Genomic DNA, 22,846 nt, shown 5'->3' with positions numbered 1-22,846 from the left:
ACATGACCAATGTAATTGCATTGGGATAGAAGTTGTTATAATAATGTGTTCATTATAATGTTTAATGTTTGAAAATAAGCATTTTCTTTGATAATCAAATCTTATTAAAACATTTTACCCATTAAAACAATAACATGGTTAATTTCCGTGAAATAACGAACACCATCATAAGTTCTTGTTTCATTCATTTCAGTTTAGTTTAGTTTCGTTAGTTTTCATCATCAATGATAACCTCACTCTGAATTCTGCTGGAAATATTTGACCACCATTCTTTTAAAAGATTCAGACTTATTGTTTCGTCTAGTTTCACTTCTGAAACTCTCGTAGGTTCATTGCAACCCTGTGACTGGTTGACTCTCTCATGATCTAAACACAGATGTCTCTTAAGTCTTTTTTGCTCTTCAGACTGCAAAATGAGAGGTTTGTACTTCTAAAGCTCCTGCCATCTGTGTCCCTGCTTTCAGAGTCACTTAGATATTCACCTCTCGCCATCATGATAGAGTAAAAAAAAAAAGATAGCTCTGCCTTTTTGTCAGGTACTGCCACCGAGCTTGACTATGTTAATTGGTGTATTATTCCATCATGTTCACATGTGTAGAAGCATCTGCCTTTGTGATGTTTCAGTTTCAATATTTTTTAGTTTTTTTCTCCCTGCAAGTCTTTTAAGAGGGGCTCTTGTTTCCTGACCTCAGGTTACATCTTCACACTTAACAATGGATGTAAGTCCTCCAAACATTGCTTTTTACAAATGATGTAGTACTGTAAAGGCAACATGTGATAGGAATGCATTTTATCTATAATGTAGGCAATTGCTTGGTATGAATGTCAATACAACAAGAAATAGGTAGCTACAGTACATTGTGATATTCTTTAAGATTTTGGAAAATCTTTACATTTTGAGGCATTTTTTAATTTGACAGAAGCAAATATACTTAATATGAACGTCCTGTTATGGTTGAGGTTTATGCAAACTCTGGATCCTACACTTCCCATCTTAATGGTCATTTTCATTGAACTTGGTTAATATCTGCAAGTTTCAAACTTAAAGGCTTCTCTTGCGGGATCTCTGTTAAATGTGAATCTCAAATTGTCCTCGCATGGAAAAAGTTAAAAGACCTGTTCGAAGAAAACAGATTATGTAACTTTTCCTGTAACCCCGTTTGTTTCATTGGACATCTTGTGTGTAGTCACAAACAGTAAACCTTTGCTTCTCCAGCCTTGCTGCCCTTTTAGTCCACCAGGAGGCTCTACTTCCTGTCAACAGAATGCCCGACTCCAACGACAGTCTATTTTTGGACTACGAAGTGGAAAAAATTGTTACCAGTGTGTGAGTGTCCATCTGAGAGTGGGCTGGCAGAGTGTAATGATAATGATGTGCTTGGCACTTGGGCTATAAAGGCAGCGTTCAATGGCCCTCCAACCTGATGCTCATTAGTGGCAGTACAGTAACAAAGGCTTGAATCAAACACAAAGTAAATCAGAATGTTAAAATAAATGAGGGACTGCGACCAGTGGAGTGTTTTTATCTTTTTTAAATGTGCTCTAACATTTGGGAGACTTTGTGGGAAATTAATAAAACTTCAGGTGAACCTTTATTGTAACGCTGCAAAATGAATCACAATCTCATCATCATGATATGGGCATTTGCATGATATACGTACACATTATTTTGACATTATTTGATTGAGTTACATAAATTAATTCTAGACCTGCTGCGCTCAGATGAATTGGTGCCACAATAATGGATTTTTTATACAAAAGGGGCATGTAAAAAAGAAAATTGAGTGAGCTAATATGCATTTTTTTAAATTTATTTTATTTTATGATTGCAATATTGAACAGTGCTACGAGATATTGGATATATTTTTCTGACATCATACAGACCTACCTCACTGTTAAAGCTACGGGAAAGCCTTTATAAATAAAACTCAAAACTTCAAGTACAGAAACGAGATTATTGTCACACAGTCTTCTCCTGATTTCCCCTTTCTAGTCAACTTGAGAATTTGCTTCCCTGTTCCCTGTTTTAAGATAAGAAGAAACTCTTCACATGAGACATTACACAATCAGTGTCCAGCGCTCTTAAGTGCTTTTCACAAGCATTTCATTTGGTATTCTGCTCCTCAAAAAAGAGAGTCAGATATTTTCTTATCCACGCATTCTGTACTCTATTGACCAGCAGACAGGGTTCGATGACACTCAGGGTGTTTGGTGTTTCCTCTGTCTGCTGGTCTCAGTCACATGAGAGCTAGTGTGACATTTCAGACCTGGAAGAGGAATAAAGGGAGGGTTTGAAGCTTTGGTGGAGTGCTATACCTCTCAACACCTCTGCTGTAAATAAAGATTATCTTCATCTCTTTGCTTTAATGCCTGGAAGATGTTCTGCATAATAACGAATGGGAAGTGTCTTAACTAATACCCTGATATGGGCAACTTACTGTAGAGTATAACCTACCTGTGATATATGGGATGAATATTCTTTAAAGGTTAAATATGGTTAATTTGTAGTCATTGACTTTGAGGAAGGTAATTTTTGATGTTTACATTTGATTCATGCTTCTGTATAATCATTAATTTGATTCAACCACACAACTCTTGTTTCGGTATTGTCACATGTACAGATTATTCACTGTGATTCTTATGTAATTAATTAACTGACCTTGGCCTAAACGGGAGCATCTTGACATCCAGATCAATATGCCCGGTGAAGCCAGCTCTATAGCTCATCATAATGACATATTGATCTTATTGGTCAATAAAGGAGTTGTCAGAGAAACTCGTGGTTGATTTTTTTCCCTCTCTCACTTTTCTATAATCAGTGTAGCATCAAGGTTGTTGTTTTTTTTCTCATCAGTGCTAACTGATGGTTGTGCTAAGTGATGCTGACATCCAGACATCTTTCTCTTACTTCAGCCACATCTGAGAGTTACATCTCTTCGCATGCAGCAGATTGTAAACACAGATCAACCCGATAGACTGACACCTTGTGGAAGCGTTAGTTTATAATCATAAATTCACTTTGAATTCTTACCTTGTAAATATTTTATTTTTCCCTCTTACGCTGATGCTATAAGATATCCTATTTTCCCTTGCATTGGGGGTTGAGGGCTGATGGTTCCAGCATCTGCAGAAGGCTCCTCTGGGTTTCAACCTGACAGCCTGTCTCCATGAAGGCCTGGTAATGAGAGAGACTGTGTTCATTCTGTCTATAAATGTCAGAATGACACATACGCAAGTGTTTTTGGAGCTTCTGTAGTCTGGTTTTCCTTTAGCATTTCCTGACAAGTAAATACCACTAACAAAATTCAGCTCTTTATCTACAACACAATGATAACCACACGTCCAAATTTAAAAAAGACCAGCAGCTCTTGAGGTGTGTCTTGTTTATGACCATGGCGCGTATAACCAATGTTTAGAAAAAAATGTCCAGCCATATCCCTTTCTTGTGCTGTTTTTCACATTGCCAGTGTTCTCTACCACAAACTGGATGTTCTGACGGTTATGGAAGGTCTCCAACAGGGAGCTCACAGGCAGGTTTTTTTTCTTTTTTAGCTCACCTATATGTTATAGGTTGACCACTTTCATTTTGTCAAAGTAGCTCTCAGATGAAGGAAGGTTGGAGCCCTTTGGTTTAGAGCATGGACAAGAATCAACATGTTGATTATGCACTTAAATTCAGTTTTTAGCCAACGGGCCGTAAACATAATATTGGCTAACATTCCAAAAAAAATTGTAACACTATTTGGACAGCACATGTCTCTCTACTTGAAATACATTTCTCTTTTTTCCTATTTGGTCTCTACTAACCTCTCTAGGGGAAATATCTGTCCATGCAGCTGTTAATGGCTGCGGTTACCAGCTGTTCTATAGATACAGATTTGTTTGATTTGGATGCTGCTGCAGATGGGAACAACATATATCATTTAACTAATAACACTTTCAATATGCACATGTGTAATACTAACATCATTGTCTCACAACCCCGGAAAATTGATCATGTGTCTGTTGGCCAATGAAGTTCCCTGGCCGAAAGGTTGAGACCCCCTGGACTAAATTCTTAAGGCAGTGTGTTTATTTAAGAAAGCCAATCTCTTGCTACGAACAAACCTGGACTTACAGTCATCAGTTTTGACATGGGTGCTAAACATCAATCACAGAGAATGTCACACTGTAAAGTTAGACGCCTCAATTCCTGGGTGGGATGTAACAAGAGACTACATGTTTATGACACTGTGTCTATTAGACTATCTGTGGATACAGTCTGTGGACTACAGAATCAGTATTTACTCACCCCGGTTCTCCCACAGCACAGAACAATTTGTTCCTCTCTGGTTCACTCTCTGCTGAAATCAGAAAGGGAAAGTCAACAAAATCCCTCAACAGAGCTTAGTTGCTGTGAAAGTGAGATATTTATGATCTTTGCTTGCTGTGCAGCAGATCACAAAGAGATCTTGTGTAAACAGAAAGCTTGGTGACTGTTTTATTTGTCCTTGAAGAGCAGAGACTGGAAGGCACTCCCAGTTCACGAGTGGGCTTAAAGGAATACACAACATACTGATTGAGACAGGTCATCCCTCAGTTCCAAAGACTGAGTCTGCAGTGCAGGTTTTCCTAATAGAGTATGTAGAATGTCAAGGCACGTTTGTCATATTGTGTGAAATGTGCAACACAGGGATGAAACTGGAGCAAAATGTGTGTGTGTGTTTCAGAGTTTAGTTGCTTATTTGTAATTTTCCAGCTGAGTGATCAGGTTGAAATGTTGCCATGTTCTGAGTGACTGGAGCTCTGCTGATTACAGGTTTTATCTGTCTGTTACCTTTTTTTTGTTGTCCTAATGTTCATATGCTGTACATTTGTATTTTTGTGACGGTCTGTAACAATATCAGCAATGGAAAAATCATATCAAAGCTACTGAATCTCTTTGAAGTCAGAATGAATGAGTGTGACAGAAGGAGAGAAAATGAGTGGAAAAAGAGGGTCTTAAATTTAAATCCCTTGCAGGTGATGATAACTGCTGCTGAAGATGATGCGATTTTCCCGCAAAGGCCCCTCATGACATGAGGTCACGTGACGTAAGTGTGAGTGTTGTCCATGGGCAGCCAGGTGTGATTCCTAATGATCTTTCATTCTTTGCATTATATGTTTCTCAATCATTTGTTGGATGTATGCATTTACACAAACATATTAAAAGTACAAAAACAGGAAATGACAGAAAAAGAGGGATGACAGGTTAGGTGCTGAAAGCTTTTACAATAAACTCCTCTTGGACTTAACCCTTTCATGCATGAATTAGAGAAACATAAACGAAGTTATGGTGCTGCTATGACAGCAGTAAAACAATTAGAAAATCCCAAACAAAATAAGGAAAAATTAAGCAAATAAGTTAGCAAAAAATCAATAATAGCCGAAACAGTGTTTCACCTATAAGTTCCCTGAAGGGGATGGGTTTTTTTTTTTTTTTTTTGGGGGGGGGGGGGGGGGGGGGTTTCAGATATATATATTTTTTTATCAGAATAATTAAAAAAGATGAGGATGACAAAGGCAAAGCTGGCAGAGGTGCGGCAACAGCTTGGAGCCCCAGACCAGTAGGGGGCCCCGGAGGGCTTACAAACTTAAACCAAAGCAGTGGCCCAAAAGGTGCACATTTTGCAATGACAGTAGGAAACCTCCCTAAGGGGGCACCAGTCATGCATGACTTTTTTTTTTAAATTATTATTATTATTTATCCCCATGGGGCATTTCAATGGCACAGAGAAGCACCAAGCAGTCGACCACAAGAAAATCGACCTGCATACACCCCTGAAGTAGCAGGGGGGAGCAATTCGGGGTTAAGTGTCTTGCCCAAGGACACATCGAACATGTTGCTCAGGAGCCCCAACAGACTCTAGAATCGCCACTGAAATCTGGTGCGCTAACTCATGAGCCCACATGCCACAACACACAATGCCAGGTCAGACACAGACATTGTTGGTGGTGGAAATCTCATCTCTTTCCCGGGAGGTCGACGATTGGGAAGGTGATTTTCAACTAAAAGGCACACCATTTCATTTGGTAGCACTTTTACAATTTAGCCAAATGTAGGAATTTTCAGACCTGTGATCGGTATTTTTGACAATGAATTACATTATAAATAATATTACACTTAAGCTTAGAATTTCCAGAGCATCAATTTCATTTTGCTTTTCATATAAAAACCTGAAGTAAAAGTTGTGAAAACAACACAACTTAAATTAAAAAAAGATACACTGGATTTCAGCTCTACAGTTCTTCCACAGTGATGTTGCATTCTGCCCAAGCAGAAAAAATCTCTGTTTACTCTCTGGATGATTGAATAGGAGTAATGAACCTTGCATGGAATGCGCCCTCTCCTCACAGCAGAAAACATGGGGATCTTGTCAAGTTGTTTTTGTCCAACAGCACCATAATCTCAAGGTCTTTCGGGTACCTCTGAGAGACGGACAGATTGAGAAAAGTGTGTGTGCATATGTGTGTACATGTGTTTATTCAACCATAAAATTTAGTACTGGAACTAATTACATTTTGGTCAACTAACACAGAGAAACGTTTCTTTGATATTTAAAATCTGATAAGATGAGGTTAATGTTTAGCATTTGTACTCTGATGTCAATATGCCCTATAGTGAAAACTTCAGGTGGCACAAAGGCAGAGTGGGAATAGGGACTGTTATAAAATATAGCCCCACAGGAGAACAAGAGACAGGCCTAGCGGTGGGGCTGATTAAAAGCTGTCCGTGCGATGGATCAATGCTTGAAGAGAAAAAGAGAGCGGAGCATTGACAACGAACTCTAGAGTGCCTCAGATATACTATACTGCAGGGAGTTTAGTCAATTACACTTGCACAAAAGGTTACACAGTATATTTTTTTTCATGAAATCCACTGGAAATTAAATTGTTATTATAAATTTAAAAAAAAAAAAAAAAACTGTATGATGATTTAAGCACCAGTATGTCGCAGATGTGAAGCGCTTTGTGATTATAACATAGTTAACAGGCGGATCCTACTGCCTTGCTGCCAGTGTTGGCATCCAGGTCAGTGACATCAATATTGCAGCTTAAATTCAGCCTGCAGGCTGGAAAAGGATAGCTGCTTCTTGAAAACTGAATACACTTTTGGTTGCAACCTAAAGTCCCAAATCAGAAGTCCAAAACAAGCTTTCCTCTGATCAGTGATTGCATCATGTCAGATCCGAGCACAAACAGAATAATAAACACTGAAACTTGTTTTATGATCAAAGTTGAGGGCCTGGAATGGGGCTGTTTGAATTTGTGATGCAACCATGTACTTGTACACTGCCTGATCCCATTCAGCCCAACGGTTCTTTAACTAAGAGAACCTTCTGCAGATTTATTAAATTAGGAATGAATATGTAATGGAAGAGTTAGTAATGAGAGGGCTACAGTATATTTATGCCAGATTTACAACATGTAACAGTTGTTAATATTGCAGTTAAAAGTTATATACGCTTTAATCCACATCCTAATCCAAATTCTCTAAATAGCATTACCATTATATAGAAATGTATTTCTTTTCAATTATATGCGTATTAATGGGTTAATTCATATTGATGAACACTTAACATAGCAGCCTCTGCTATCAGTGTGTGAATGGGTAAGAATGGGCTCTTAAATCTGCAGGGTCTTGTTCTAGTCAGAAGACTAAGAAAGCCCTGTACAAGTCTCTTTATCATTTACATTCTAGCTTAGCGGTTATGTGATTGAAGCTAATGATCAAATGTTTTAATATGGCCTGATATCATTATGGATGTTCCCTCTTCATTGTATGTACAGTTAATGATCGATCAAGAAGTTGGACAGATTTTATTTATATGACCTAGACTACGCTCGACAACATCATAGCATTTGAGCTTCCCACCCTGAGCCTAATACTGTTTAAGACTAATTTATTGTGCTTGATACCACAATAAATATTACGTCACGGTCTGTCATTGAAAACATAAAGACATTTCATGTTTAATTTATAGGAACAATATGTAAGTCTGATATGTAGCGTTTAAAATGGTTACTGCTGTCCAAATTCCAAACAATGAGGAGCGCTGTCTCCCCACCGACCCCTACTCCCTTGAGTCATTTTTCATGCAGGTCACCATGTTGCGGACACTCAAGCTTCAGTGTTTAACCAGCTCTATAAGGCAACCTTGAAAACTTTTTCCAACCTCTCTTCAATGCAGAGACTTCATAGGTCAGGTAGAATCACTTATATTAACTATTCTGCTTGCCCACTTCCATCACTGCATCACCTGTTGGTTGCTGTTTTCCTGGCAAACAAATGGGTGCCGAAATCAGCCGTGTTGGGGTGCCTTAAGGCCACCTACTTTCTTTGGTCAACACCAATAAAGACCATTCAGGAGTGGGATAGGACATATGGCTGCATTGATTTGTGAGAAGCCACACTGTAACATGTTTATTGTCTGATGATATAGTAAGGTCATTTTATTATTTAATTCAGTAAATAATTTACATATTGAACCTTTTATTGAACTATTGCTATTGTAAACTGCACATAGCAGTTTAATTGGTGTCTGTTTTCCACTCATGTTCCTTGGTTAACTATTCAGGTCCAGTTCATTGTGTGATGCAACCACATGCTAGCTGTGCCATCTTCTTGCATGATTGCATGATGACCAGCTCTTACAGTTAGCCGCTTGTTTTTCTCTCTGTATCAAAGGTTAAACGAGCTCTCACAGGCAGCTCGTTCCCATTTGCTTCATTTACTTCAATAAGAATCAACCCGTTAATAAGTCCAGTCTTTCAGCAAGAGGACACTGATTTGGCTCCCTGTCAAGTCTATAGATTATATAACAGTGGAGGGATTCTCTTCACTGTGGCATGTAGAAAACTTGGCATGGTGCAGCGCTAACAATGGTGTTAGCTTTTGCCTAACGAAGCGTGGAGATATTACCCAGCAAGGAAAACATGTTTGTTACCAGAGATGGCTAGAATGAATCTGCTGCCTGAGGGGAATCCCAAGGGTTATAGTCAGAAGTGATTATTGAAAAAATACTTTTATTTCATTGGGAGATGTTTTTTGTATTGCTGGACAGAGGGAAAGACCAAATAGCCCCAATGAATGGTTTTGGACAGAGGTGGGGGGATGTTCTCCATTAACTGTGTTTGTTATCATTTCATAATTGAGTTTCAGTAATAAAGAGATTCACTGCTAACCATGATATGATCCTTATTACTCTAAAAGGTACCATGTTAACAAATTACTTTAATGCTCATTAAGAATTCCCTTTTAATAGATGACTGAACTTAAGGTGATCTGAAGACAGCTCTTTATTCAAACAGAACTCGCACTATATCAACAAACATTAACTGACTCAACTGTAATTTAAACGCATGCAAATCTGAAGAATAAAGGCATGCTTTAATTAGTGAAGAAGGGCCTCCGCTGATGAGTGTGGTGCCTGGAGCAACTAAAGACTAAAGTCTCCACCATGTGATACTTTTATAATAATTTACGCCGCTCATTAATATTCACGTTTGTATAGTTTGCAGATTTCAATTCAAATGTAAGATAGGAAAGCCTAGTGGCAATATTTACCATTGTAAATAAAGCTGTATTGCATGCATAATTGTGAAATTATGCATATGTAGCAGGTTTTATTCCATTGTATAGTGAATACAAGGTGTTGCTTTTTTCAATGTTAACTTTTTTAATATCTTAATTTAAAGCAAAAACCTGAAAAAAATGAGAGGCCCTGAATTTATATATATATCTATATAGATATATATATATAGATATAGATATATAGATATATATATATATATATGAGAGAGAGAGAGAGAGAGAGACAGACAGACAGACAGACAGACAGACAGACAGACAGACAGACAGACAGACAGACAGACAGACAGACAGACAGACAGACAGACAGACAGACAGACAGACAGACAGACAGACAGACAGACAAACAGACAGACAGACAGATAGCAGGGTTTAATTCAAACTGCTAGTAAAGTACTCTCAGCTTAACTATTACAACTATGCAAGATAAATGCTTAACAAGTTGTACGTTTAAATGTACGTGCAATAAAAATGTGATTAATTGCGACTAACTATTTATATTGAGAGATTAATCCAACTTGAAAATGTAATTGTTGACAACCCTATTTATAATATCAAACTTAGAGTGGATAAAAATGACAGTAAATACTTTGTATGTTTTATGGAAATGTTGCTCTTGTTTTTGACCCAATGTGCAATAAGATACAAGTGTCCATCAGTGAAGAGTGACAAGTGACAACAATATATCTTTTTCCTCTTCCAAGGAAAGCATCCTCTCCAAATTAAGGCTGCAAATTTCTCTCTCAAAATGACCAAACTATTTCTCTCTTGTAATGCATAGCGTTACAGGATGGATCGTGTTCCTCTAATATTGGTGAGCAGTTGTTTGCAGTATGCATACCCTGAGAGCACCTCTACATTCTGTAATTCTAGAAGTAATGGTCTATCACTTTCATGCCCACCCAAAGGAGAGAAGGGAAAGAATCCAGAGCAATGGTTCTGTTTCAGACTACTGTTTTTATATTGCACTTATTTTATGTGAAACAAACGGATACAAAAAAAGATCAATGTCATTTTTTTAAGACAATCATGAATGCTGTAGTTTAACTAGATTTCGTAATATTTCTTTCAGTCTTTAGTCCTCATATTACTGAAAAGACCTAAAATCACCTTCACTTTCCTCTTGACCTCTTTGTTGCCCGACAATAAACATCACCATTGTGTTTGCGTCCCAAAGCGTGAAGGAGTTTGAAGACAAATATTAACACATGCAACACATTAACGCATGAAAACTCCGGGGAATGTCCTTTCATAGCAAGGTCCCTCACATGGTCAATGAATGCATCATTGACTTTTGTCACACCAAACGCTTCATGTACACCGTTTGTGGTGATTGTAAATGTGCAGCCTGGGTCACACACCTTTACATCTACCTATATTTATCTGTCCCATAACCATCTTGTTCATAAACAGATCTCACACTTTTGCATGCTACTAACTCACCTGCTATATTCAAAGTATAAACATTTAAAGGTGTCATACATACAGGTTTTTAAGATTTGGATTAATAAAAGAGGTGATGTGGTTTGGACAGTAGAGTTTTAATGAAATGGTGACAATAAAAGAATTAAGATGATAAACTCAAACCATGTTGGAATCAGGAGTTTGCAGGCATTTCTGATTATTTCGGGACATACAAGATAACATGTAGTAGATAGTAGTAAAAGACACATGATGTTCCCATAACAAACAACAAAAACAACCATTCAGGAGCTTATACTCAGTGTTTAGTTCAAACTGTCATTATGTTTCTTGAATCACTACCCATTCAGCAGATAGGTGGCATGTTTTCAGGACATTGCCATTCTGTACACAAATGTCCAATAGATAAGAAAGGTGATTGCACAAGTATGTTTGAAAGTGATGACCGTTTCAGTTTTGTGACAGTGCAGATTTGTTCAGACTAAACATCCTCTTTGCTGTAGTTATATATTATCATCGAAGCAACGGACGACGAGAGTAAAAATTAAAAAACAGTTGAAAGTAGAAATTGAAAGTAGAAACAGCGAGGATGTACAATTTCATTTTAGGTTTATTGTGAAAAGATGAATGTTATTTTTTGTACTCCTGTCTCTTTCAACAACAACAGTCCCATATATCTGCAAAACGCTTGATTGGCTACCAATATGTCCATATACCTTAGTTTGGTAATGGTCCTGCTAGAACATATGGCAACTCTGACTTTCCAACCAGTAAATAAGACTTCAGGGGGCATTCCAGTTGACACTTCCAACTGGGAACTCAGAATTTCCCACTTAGTTCAACTGGAACGCAGCATTAGTACAACAAGCCAAAGCTCCTCTTTAGTTTGTGATCTTCATTTTCATTTCTGGGTGAACCAGACCTCATGAAGTGGTTATACTGTTGTTGGATGGAGTTAAAGTTATGATCCAGTTTTAGACTTGAAAAAAGATGACACTATAGAGAAGGAATGGGAGAAAAAAGGCTTGAACCCAAAATAGTTTCAGTTTGGCAGCTTTCATACTTTTCACTTTTTTTCTGACAGAGCTTCAGACATTTTCTCTCACCCACAAACAAGAAGGAGGAAAAAGTTTGATTATTGTGTGAGACGCATGGCATCAGTGAGCACTGCTGACCACTAACACTGGCATTGCCGACAGTAGGAGTCACACAGTTTGTGAAGATCAATATCAGGAAGGCAACATATAACCACAGCTAGAGGCTACTCTTTGGCACAAAACAGTATTTTATCTGTTGTCGTCTTAAATAGTTTGTTCCTTCAGGGAAAGCCTCTGTGGTAGTTAATTATTGGAGTGAGTAAGCCATTTAATAATGACTGTGATTTAGTTGTATCGATGTATTCAGAAAAGAGATTGATTGTGAGTGAGACGGTACACCTAGAAATAAGAAGAGGGCTCTTCTTCATACAAGGACATTATTGATCATCATAGCGACAAAGTGTTTAACTTTCTGTTAATACTAAATAGGCTGAGTTCCTTCCTGGAGGCTTATCATAGGACAATGAAGAAAACAGCAATTACTGTTTCTGATGTGCAAACACTTGAAAATGCGATCTACCATCCAACTTAAAACAACTCATCTAAAACATACTAAAAAGCCATTTAACACTGGTGGGTGTGAGTTTAAGACACTGCATTAAAAACCAGAAAACATCATTGCACCTATTTGTTTGCATCCCTTCAATTGAAATGATTTGGCTTCCTCCGGCAGTAATGTTGTCATATCTGTAACTGAGATGACTAAGATGCTGAGGCTGACTCAGTCACTGTGCCGTAACACTTTGAGCAACAGTGCCTCTGTTTGCTCAGCCAGCAGATCTCCTGACTCCTCCCCCCTGAGCAGGCTGTTTAATTCCTGAGAGGTGATGCCTGGTTAGTAACTTAATAAAGCTGCTGGATGCAATCCCGGGGCACAATGTGTGGATCATGTTCATCTGACAGACCCGCTGCTCTCTGCTCGACTGCTGCTCTCACACTGCCTGCTGCTTTGCTGTAAGTACTGCAGGTCACAGACATTGCAACTTTTGAATGTGATGAACGGGGGACAGATTTCTTCTGGTTTAATAACCAATCAGGACTTATGAATGAGAAAACTTCAAACAGAGCGGGGACAGAGACAGGAAAAACCTGTAACTGCTTTTGGTGAGTTTTAGCCTTTAGAAGAAATTCAGATTTTAATGCAACTTTGATGCAAGTTTTTAGTCTTTGGAGGTTAGCTCCAACAAATGTTATTCCCTTTTTCAGCTTTCTAAATGTGCGATACAACCAACAAATGTAATTTTATTCATCTGCTTTTATTTAGCATTATAATTCAAATGATTTTTGGTTCATCCTGTGCCAATTTCAGTGAGTGACAATCCTGGTTGCTTTGACAGTAGGTGTGATAATATGGCCCTGTACACAATGTTTAAAGAATGCTCTGTCTGGCTTTTTGTGATGGAAAGTCACTGGCTTAAATCCCTGGTGGAGTTATAAATGTGCCCAGAGGCAGCTTTTCTGATAGGGTTCACTACATTTGCAGCCACATGCACACACCAGGAATACATAAGTAGGCTAATCGTTTTGCTCATTATACTCATTGCCAGGAGGTTCCTGTCCTGGTGTAACTGTCAGAGCAAAATGGTGGCTTTCAAAGGAATCTGGACCAAGGACTTCTGGAGGGCTGTGTCTGGAGAATACCTGGCCACTTTCATTTTTGTCCTCCTTGGTCTGGGATCCACCATCAACTGGGCTGCAGGGGAGGAGAAGCCTCCCCCAGCCGATTTAGTCCTCATCTCCCTATGCTTCGGCCTGACCATCGCCACAATGGTGCAGTGTTTTGGACACATCAGCGGTGGACACATTAACCCTGCGGTGACTGCAGCCATGGTAGTAACCAGGAAGTTGAGTCTGGCGAAGGGGTTGTTCTATGTGGTGGCTCAGTGCCTGGGAGCCATCACAGGGTCTGGGATCCTCTACCTGGTCACTCCTGCAGCTTTTAGAGGCTCCCTCGGTGTGACCACTGTAAGAATCTGACCCATTTTTATCTTGTGTTTACAATTGTTCATGCGTTTTAGTACAATTTCAATTTTAATGATTTAAGTTCTTCTTCTGTTTCAAAGGTAAACTCTGACCTCTCATTAGGTCATGGCCTTCTGGTAGAGCTTCTCATCACATTCGAACTGGTCTTCACCATCTTCGCCACATGTGATCCCAAACGTACAGACCTGGGAGGCTCTGCCAGCCTTTCTATTGGCTTAGCTGTAGCTATTGGTCACTTGTTTGCGGTAAGTTATTTCCAGTTTAACGATAAGAAAGATAGATCAAAAGGGAAAATACTTAAAGCAGCAATGTGGGGATAATACTGGCCTTTTATTGTGGGTTCCCAAATTCTCACTCGTTCAAAAAGAGCGTGTTATTATATAATGGAAAAATTAAGCTTGTATCAGGAATTCATTTTCAAAAACTTAAGGTAGAATATAAATAAATTACACCAGCCTTTGCAAAGTTATCTACATACCTGTTGACAACTTCCTGGGCTTCTGACCAACCAGCAAAACATCCATTCAGAAAGTCTTAAAATAACTTCCTAAATTCAACACAAACAAGCTTCTGTAGCACGCTCTAAAAGCACAAAGTGACGCCTCTTGAGAAAGAGCAGGTGCATTAAAGCATCTCCTCTCCAATGTGCAATGTTGTAGACTTCTCGCTGATTCACACCCACGTGCACATCTTTATTGGAGGCTGCCATCGCATAGCAACCAATCTCACGGGGGCTCCCAGAACCCTGCAGAGCAAATGAATGCACAGGGAAATAGATGTTATCTCTCACACTGCTTACCAACGGATTTTCTTCCTGCGTCTGCGCATGTATTATTACATGCAGTGGATATGTTGTTGCTGCATTCAACATTGTCTGCGGGTCAAAGCAGGACAGCATTATGATTTAAAGCCTGTCTTTATAGGTTTATATGATAATGTGATTCTTTCTCATTTATTCTGTCCTCAATGCTGTTATATGTCTTCTAGATCCCTTATACAGGAGCCAGCATGAACCCTGCTCGATCATTTGGGCCTGCAATGGTCACCCTTAACTTTGAAGGCCACTGGGTAAGAGATACTTTTCTCAAAACGATGATATCTTTCTTTGAGGAGTTTGTTCATCAAAAATATGACCCTGTTACCCCTGATAGTGTCTGGGTCAGTATGAATGGACATCAGCCATGACTATATAATGAGGTATTTGCTCTCTAGTCTAATAAATCAGCTCAATGGGTAATATCAAATGCCCTGGTGTCAAGTCAAGTCTGCAGTAGTAGCCAGTTATCTTTTATTTTCAATGTCCTGAAGAGGGCCACAGGCTAGTATGGCATGTTGAAACCTGGTAAGGTCACATTTTCCACACCACAGCCAGAACAGCAAAAACAGCTGTGACCCAAAGACACAATCAAAAAGTCTTCAACTTCTGTCAGTGAATACAAGAAAGAAAACCTGGGCAATATGTTTAAACTTTTTTTTTATCACCTTGCATATGATCGTAGAAATGACTCCACCCCCCCACCCTCCCAAAAAAGTGCCATGAAGTCAAGAAAATTTACAGCACTTTTCCGCCTACATAGAAAGACATCCAGAAAAAGGTGTAAAATAGCATTAGCTGAAAATTCATGTATCCAGGCAAATATTTCTTACTCTGATGTTTGCATTCAGCATGGTGCCATAATGTGGGAGGGAAGCAACATTTTCAATGTCTCCTCTTGGAGGTAAATGCTTCATGCTGCAGACTCAGATCTACCTGCTTCTGCAAGATTCTCTTTTTTACCATTTTGTAGCCAAACAAATCAGACCATATGTTGACGGTACTCAAACATGTAATCAACCCTGACTCATGAAGCTCTTTGTCTCTCTCATTATGCTAGGTGTACTGGCTGGGACCCGTGCTTGGGGGCATCCTGGCTGCAGGTCTGTATGAGTACCTGTACTGCCCAGACCCTGAGATGAAGGAGAAGCTGAAGCAGGTCTTTCAGAAAGCTCCGTCAGGGAATTACAGGGAGGTTGAGACGGACGAACTCACAGTCAAGCCAAGTTCTATATCTGATTTGGAGAAGGGCGACAAAAAATATCCTTTCCAGGACTCGACAGGAGAAGTGCTTTCTTCAGTATGACTATCACGTGCACTGGAAATGGAGACCAATCTGTAGAGCAGAGTGGCAATCAAACTTTGGAGTATCCATCTCGCAGCCTGTCCCCCTTACTCCATTGACTTTAAATCCTCGGAGCAGAATATGATTTCTGTCCATGAGGTTCCACAGAAAAGGCTGAACTACTCTCATTGTCATAAAGCTAATATGCTGTTATGGCTCAATCCTTAAACCTGTTCAATACTCCTCCCGAGGCCCTCGCTGAACGATTTTGTAGCAGTGTTGGCATGCTGCACACATTGCGCCCTGCAGAACATCAGCCTGCAATACATTGTGTTGAGGAAATATGAGAAGAGGGTCGAGCAATTATGTGGGGTCATCACGCTGAATTGGAGAAGTGAAGAAGAAAATGCAGCCTTGTTATTTTTGGATTAGTGTCACATTTGGTCCACGTACTTTACTGTATATGTAATAACAGCAGAGATTTTCCCTGTGATCATTAAGCACATTACAAACCCTGAACAATGTAAGACAGCTCCAACAAGCTTTATCATGACAGTTGTGTTACTCCGTGCTCTTCATTTTCAGTGCATTAGTCCGGAAAACAACCAACTCAACTATATGGAAACAATGTCACTGGCTATCTCAACTTTTCCCAGTTTATCTTCTTTATTAAATCATGCTGATTGTATTTATCATTTTATATAATTAGGATTCTTAGCAGTTGTTTAATGTATAGATCTAAATGTAGAACATTGTTCATTTCTTTATGTAATTTAGAGCATTTTGTAGTCAAGTATTTTAAGATAATTGGCTGATCTGCCTTCATAAGTTTTTGTTTGTATCTTTTTTATTTCTTGTTCAATCAACAGTCTGGGAATGCTGCAGGATTTTCAAGATGTTAAGGTGAGATAATAAAGTTTTTTAAAATGTCATCTTTTATTTGCTGTATGTTTAACGATGGTATCCATTAGGTAAATTTATCCTGAAACCAATTGTTCCTGTTTCTAGGAATCTGTGCAGTGGGGAGACAAAATGTTCTGATCACTGATGGATTAGCTCATCTACCTTTTCATTCCGTCTCCCTGTGTGTCCATGATGTGTGTTCCTGATGAGTGAAGTCTCTCTGAATAGCTTCATGTGATCTCATTCCATCACTACAGAGCACAGGAAATGATTCCAATTTGTGAGACCCAATCGAGGAGATCTGTGTTGTCTACACTTTATTTCCTTTCCTAACTGACCAGGTGCAGTTCAATCTATTCGTGTAATTTGGAGGAAATGATCTTCCCCACTGATGCCACTGCTTCAACTTGATTTGTCTATATGGTCACACTATATTGCATTTGAGGGCCGTTGGTATTCAGATACTAAATCAAAATAGTTTTACTCCTACAAGGACATACCTCCCCTTATTTCAGCATTTGCCCCCACAAGTGGGTGTGGGTTTTATGTGTGCCAACAGCCTCACCTACTGGCCACATTGTAAATCACAGGTTGTGTTCTATTGTTCCATTAGTATTTCTCCAGGGGAGGGCAGCCACGAGCCTTGGATTAGAGGTTAGACTGCAAACATTTGTAGACACAATTCAGTTTTATTTATAAGACTGAGCCATATTTAATTTTGAAAAATGTCCAGGGCATTCATGCTGGACTTCACAAGAGTAAAATAGAGTGTGCATAGACCTGAAATGAAACACAGACCCAATAATAGATGAGAATCCTTTATGGGTGTTGACTTATGTGCTATATTTGTTAAGCTGGGTAACCTTATAATTTTTATAATTTGGTTTGACAGTACTTAGAACTTAGAATTAAAGAAGCCGCTTGAATTAAACCTCCAATAAAGTTTATCCTTATCCTTATCCTTAATACTTTTCTGAATAGACGGTAGGATAATGAACTCTTAGGGAAACAGTAGTATTATAATGTTGATGATGATGAATTAATGGAGATAAAAACGGACTGAAAGTTCTGACCTCGCTTTTCTTTACCTGAAGGTATTCTGCCTGAATCCCCTAGAGGCTTTCAGGGCTGGAGGCCAGAACCATCCCAGCTCCGCTTAATCATCTTTACGGCCTTAATAAACAAGAGCATCAAACTGATGTTTCATGCATTAACTACAGTATTTCCTCTTGGGATGTTCTGATCTATCTTATGCTCTTTAGATGATTTAATAATGGGAGATATGGGAGGAAGAAGTCCCAGCTGGTTTGGAAATGTGCATGGTTTTGCAGAGAATTTTATATTGCTGAGGGAAAGTAAAATGATCAACCAGGTATTCAAACTTCAATCATGTTAGGTGGCTGTTCACCTATGTGTTTGTATCTGCGTGAGGTATCTGTCTGTTAAAAGGAAGTTGTACCTTGACACTGTTGCAGAATGCTAGTTCACGGTGGATTGATATCAGGTCTCCTTAAAAAAAAAAAAGTCTGGACCTGCTCTTTTCTTAAACTACCATGAGATAATTCTCATTAGGATGTGGTGTTTTGATTGATTAATTGGCATGGCTTGTGAGAGCAGACAGAGCCAGATATTGTTGGAGTTTCTTGTGAATTAACACAAAAGAGCAGATGCTCATTTTAATCAGGAAAATGTTCTCTTTGTGTGCTGACAAACTTCCAAAGCTCGCTGTGGCCCCTTCACTCCGTAAAAAGCTAATAAAAAGTGACAGCGAATAATAGACCATCGCTGTCTGTCTGTTAACATCAGCAAGATGTTTAAGCAGAAAACTGATAATGCAATGGATTGCCTTCACAGCGACTGCCCCCATAATTTGTTCATTTACATTCCTTTTCATTGCAAATACCAACAATGGCTATATGACGAGAATATTGTTATAGCAAAGCCTCATTTGCACATCATACACATGCCAGCCAAGTATATCTCAAAGTGCATCTCATGCTTATCTAACTGAGAACAGGCTGATTTCTTGCCACTTACATATTCAGATTCTCAATTCCCAGCACACACCATAGAGGGGAAAAAAGATAAAACACACACCTTAAAGATCATTAGCAAATAATATTTGGGGATTCGTGAGGAAAAACAGCGTTAAACACTTGTTTAATAATTCATACTATAAACAAGAAAGTCTCCCACTTCCTTAATAATTTAGACGTAAGCTAATGTTGATTTATTCAGGAAGGTCTCCGCCACCAGCAGCGCCTGCAGTGCCCAAATTTGAATTAAAGTAGGACAGTAGCAGGCGAGTCTGTAATAACATTTGTATAATTTTATTATTGCTCTGGGCTCAGTTCATTTCCTCCTCCAGTAGCTGCGTGAAATTGTTTGATTCTGGAAACTGCCTTGAGTCTGCGGCTCTGGGGTTGGAGGGTGGTACAGGAACAGGAAGGCATGCGACACTCTCTCTCTCTCCCTGTCTGATGCTGTCAACACACACTCTCAGCTCCACACACACACACACACACTCACACAGATAGACAGAGAGAGAGAGAGATAAATAACTTTGTTATTCTGGGTTTGGTAATACTGTTACATTGGCTCACTTAATAACTCAAGCTGTCTTGAGAATATGATTGATATTCTCACTCACCTTGTCACTTATGATGAATATTTTACTGTGTTTGTGTGTGTGAGAGAGAGGGAGCAGAATAACGCATTCATTACATTATCAGATCATATAAATGTGCGAGTTTGTGTTTACGTCGTTTTCCTGCAGAGACATCACCGTGTCTCATTTCTATTAGTCAAAGAAAGTACATAGCAATGCTCCTCTGCCAACTGTTCGATTGTAAAGAAGCACATTTTTAAAACGATACTAAAATATTTCATTAACAAAACCAACGAGGAAGGACTCCACTCTATGATGATTTAAGGGCTTGTTTAGCTACAAAGTCTTCTTCTGATTTCTACTTTGTTCCTTTGTTATACTTTGATTTTGTTCTCCAGTGATAGGACTATCATTTCCAAATTGTTAATCTACAAAACTCTGATTACTCTAAGACAAACAATCAAGTTTGGGGGGTATTAGCTCATGTAACACACACCTGAGACCCTGGTGGCTTTGACAGAGGAAGGGGGGTGGAGAAGTTCTGATTGGTTTCCTCGGGGCTCTGCTTCCTAACTTCCCACTGCACACATTCCCTCACTCCTCCTCTTCCTCCCTCCCTTCCTTCAATTCCTTTATGCAGAGCAGCCCAAACTGCAGTTTGATGAAACACATTTGTTTGACTTAACTCTTGACGTGCCATCACAGGCTAAATCTCCAAGGCCTGTCGGTGTAATGTGGCCCAAAAGCAATCGGGTTAATGAGAGGATATATGTACAAGTGTGGGACTTGTCCGGAGGAGCTGTTTTCCATTTGGGTTTGGTCTGCTTGTGTTATTAGGGAAACCTTTATTATTGTTGCCCTCTAGTGGGAACCATATAATAGGATTACATTTTATTAGAGCCTCCCAGCATTACCCAAGCAGCCCCCTCCTCTTGTCTTTCTTCCCCTCTTAGTTGTGACACAAAACTCCTTCGTCCACTGTGGGTGGGAAACGTAGATTTTTGGGGCGCGGAAAGTGAAGCAAAAAAAAAGGGGACATCTTTGTCTTTCCTTCGTTACAGAAAAAGTGAGTCAGTAAGAAATGCTGACATTAACTGACTGAAACAGATGACCTGCTGACAACAACTCATCATGTGTGCCTTTCTTTCTTTGTAACCTGTAATAACCCCCCGACCCCCTTTGCTTTTTAGAAAGTGCTTTAGAAGTAAATGTCAACATCAACATTGTAAACCAAAATAAAGAGATAATATAGGTCCAGTCGCAGCCAGAAAATCTACAAGCAATGTCAGTGCCCGGGCTGGAATGAGTTTTGTTTCAAAACCTGCCGCTGTGGATACTGTTTTTTAAAATCTACTTGCCTTTATTTTAATGGTTTAATGTACTGACATAAAAACCTGTATTTAAGGCATATAGTATTCTATCAATAGGCTATTATATGAAGGGAAATGTGCCCCTTGTCTCGCTCACAAACATGTTTTTTGAAGTTCTTTTACTTCATTACACAGGCTGTTAAGAGTTTCCATTGATGCTATGTCTTCTAAGGCTAATTTAGCTGCAAGTAAACCTCGTCTGAGAGGCAAGATGATCGATTCACTGTTTTAAAAGTATGTACGCCATTAGGAGGACAGTCATCACAATCATAAGGTTTTGTTCTGAAAAGTATAAGTTTCATTTTGTGATCACGTGTAATCTCACCCTTGACAACAACTGCCTGCATTCCTCCTGCTGGGTTTGAAGTTTTGTTTCTCTTTACCTTTTTATTTCAGAAGTCTGAGTTAGATTAAGTTGCAACAGCTAAAAAAAAATATCTCACTTCCTGATATGAATGTTTGACATTAAAACCAATGACATATAGGCCGAGAAATGTTATTGTGAAGAACTTGTCAGAATTAAAATGTGCTCATCGTCGAATTAGCTGAGCCTTAGCGGAGCTATAATTAGCAGGGGTTTTTGATTAAGCTGTATTTACGGTGCATGCGTTTCGTTTAACCGGGAAGTCGAATGTCAGAGCTGGAAATGACCAAATCCAGTTATGACTTCATAACAAGCTGGAAAAGCAACATGGGCAATTCCAAGAGTACCATTGTTGTATAAGCAAATACCTTGCGTTAAATATCCACAATGTGACAGTTTAAGCTCAAACGCAAAATAAAAAACATGTCCAAAAACATGTCTTGTACAATTCTATCAGTGTAATTGATTTCATTTACACAAAATAGAACCAAGTGGCTAAAAAAAACAATATAATGTGCTACACATGGTGTTCCATCTGATCTGAGAAGTTGGAAATTACAAGATGTCACCTGACAGTCCCCTGAAGTCAGAACCCTGACATGGAAACTTGAATGAACTTCAGTTACCCTGTAAGCTTGAAATCCAGCATGGCTGCTCCATGCATCAACAATAAATTAAAAGTGAACATAAAAAAGTACACCTGGAGGGATCCATGTTGCTTTTCCGAGTTGTTATAATGCGTAACTGGAATTCTGTCAACTCAGGAGAGAACGTTCCAACATCCGACCTCTGAGATCAAATGGAGCGCACTATTGCAGCTGCTCATTGGACTACGAGCCACTGCCACAGCCAGCTTTAGATCGTCTGAGAGAACACTTTTTCAGCAGGCAGACCTGTAATGCTTATGCAAATCCATGCTATGTTGAGATCAAGATACACAGAGCCAAGCCATTTTTGTAAACAATTACACCCACTCTGACACGAGGAGGCGTAGCCTTGTGGAAAGTGAACATCTAGGCTTGAATGGCTCTTCTCTCAAAGTCAGAGCGGATCAAGCAGAAGACCATGATTCAATTACCATTGTTTTCTGTCCCAAATCACTCATTTAGGTTACTTTTTTTACACAACACGGCCAGTAGGTTGAGCAAATCCACCCGACCCTTATGCTCATTTCTGGTCAGTATGAACCGATTATGTTCTATCGATGCAGAACCACTCCTATTAAGTGAACGTGTGCTTGATTGTCGTTCTGATGGTCAATTCCAGAAATAAAAATAACCACTTACACATCTCAGGAGTCTTCTTCCTACACATTTTCATGTGCAGTAAACCACACACAGCCACCTACACACTCAGTTAACTGTAAAAAGTGTCTCTCTTTCGTTTCCTT

General features: G+C 39.1%; 1 protein-coding gene across 2 annotated transcripts; it reads left to right on the top strand.

The window, feature by feature from the left end:
- Positions 1-12,968: 12,968 nt before the first annotated feature.
- Positions 12,969-17,143, top strand: aqp4 (aquaporin 4). 2 transcript variants are annotated; one of them, XM_079348785.1, is made up of 5 exons: positions 12,969-13,083; positions 13,677-14,094; positions 14,193-14,357; positions 15,100-15,180; positions 15,987-17,143. In XM_079348785.1, exons 1-5 carry the CDS (start codon positions 12,989-12,991, stop codon positions 16,230-16,232), a joined length of 1,005 nt encoding a protein of 334 aa, XP_079204911.1. In that variant the 5' UTR covers positions 12,969-12,988; the 3' UTR covers positions 16,233-17,143. The 2 variants fall into 2 exon arrangements, with proteins under 2 accessions (XP_079204911.1, XP_079204912.1); XM_079348786.1 differs by lacking the exon at positions 12,969-13,083 and adding an exon at positions 13,090-13,233.
- Positions 17,144-22,846: the final 5,703 nt, after the last annotated feature.

Source organism: Symphodus melops (assembly GCF_947650265.1).
Source record: "Symphodus melops genome assembly, chromosome: 7".
Lineage (NCBI taxonomy): Eukaryota > Metazoa > Chordata > Actinopteri > Labriformes > Labridae > Symphodus > Symphodus melops.
The sequence above is the reverse complement of the archived record's forward strand: the minus strand, read 5'-3'. Positions and strand labels throughout refer to the sequence as shown.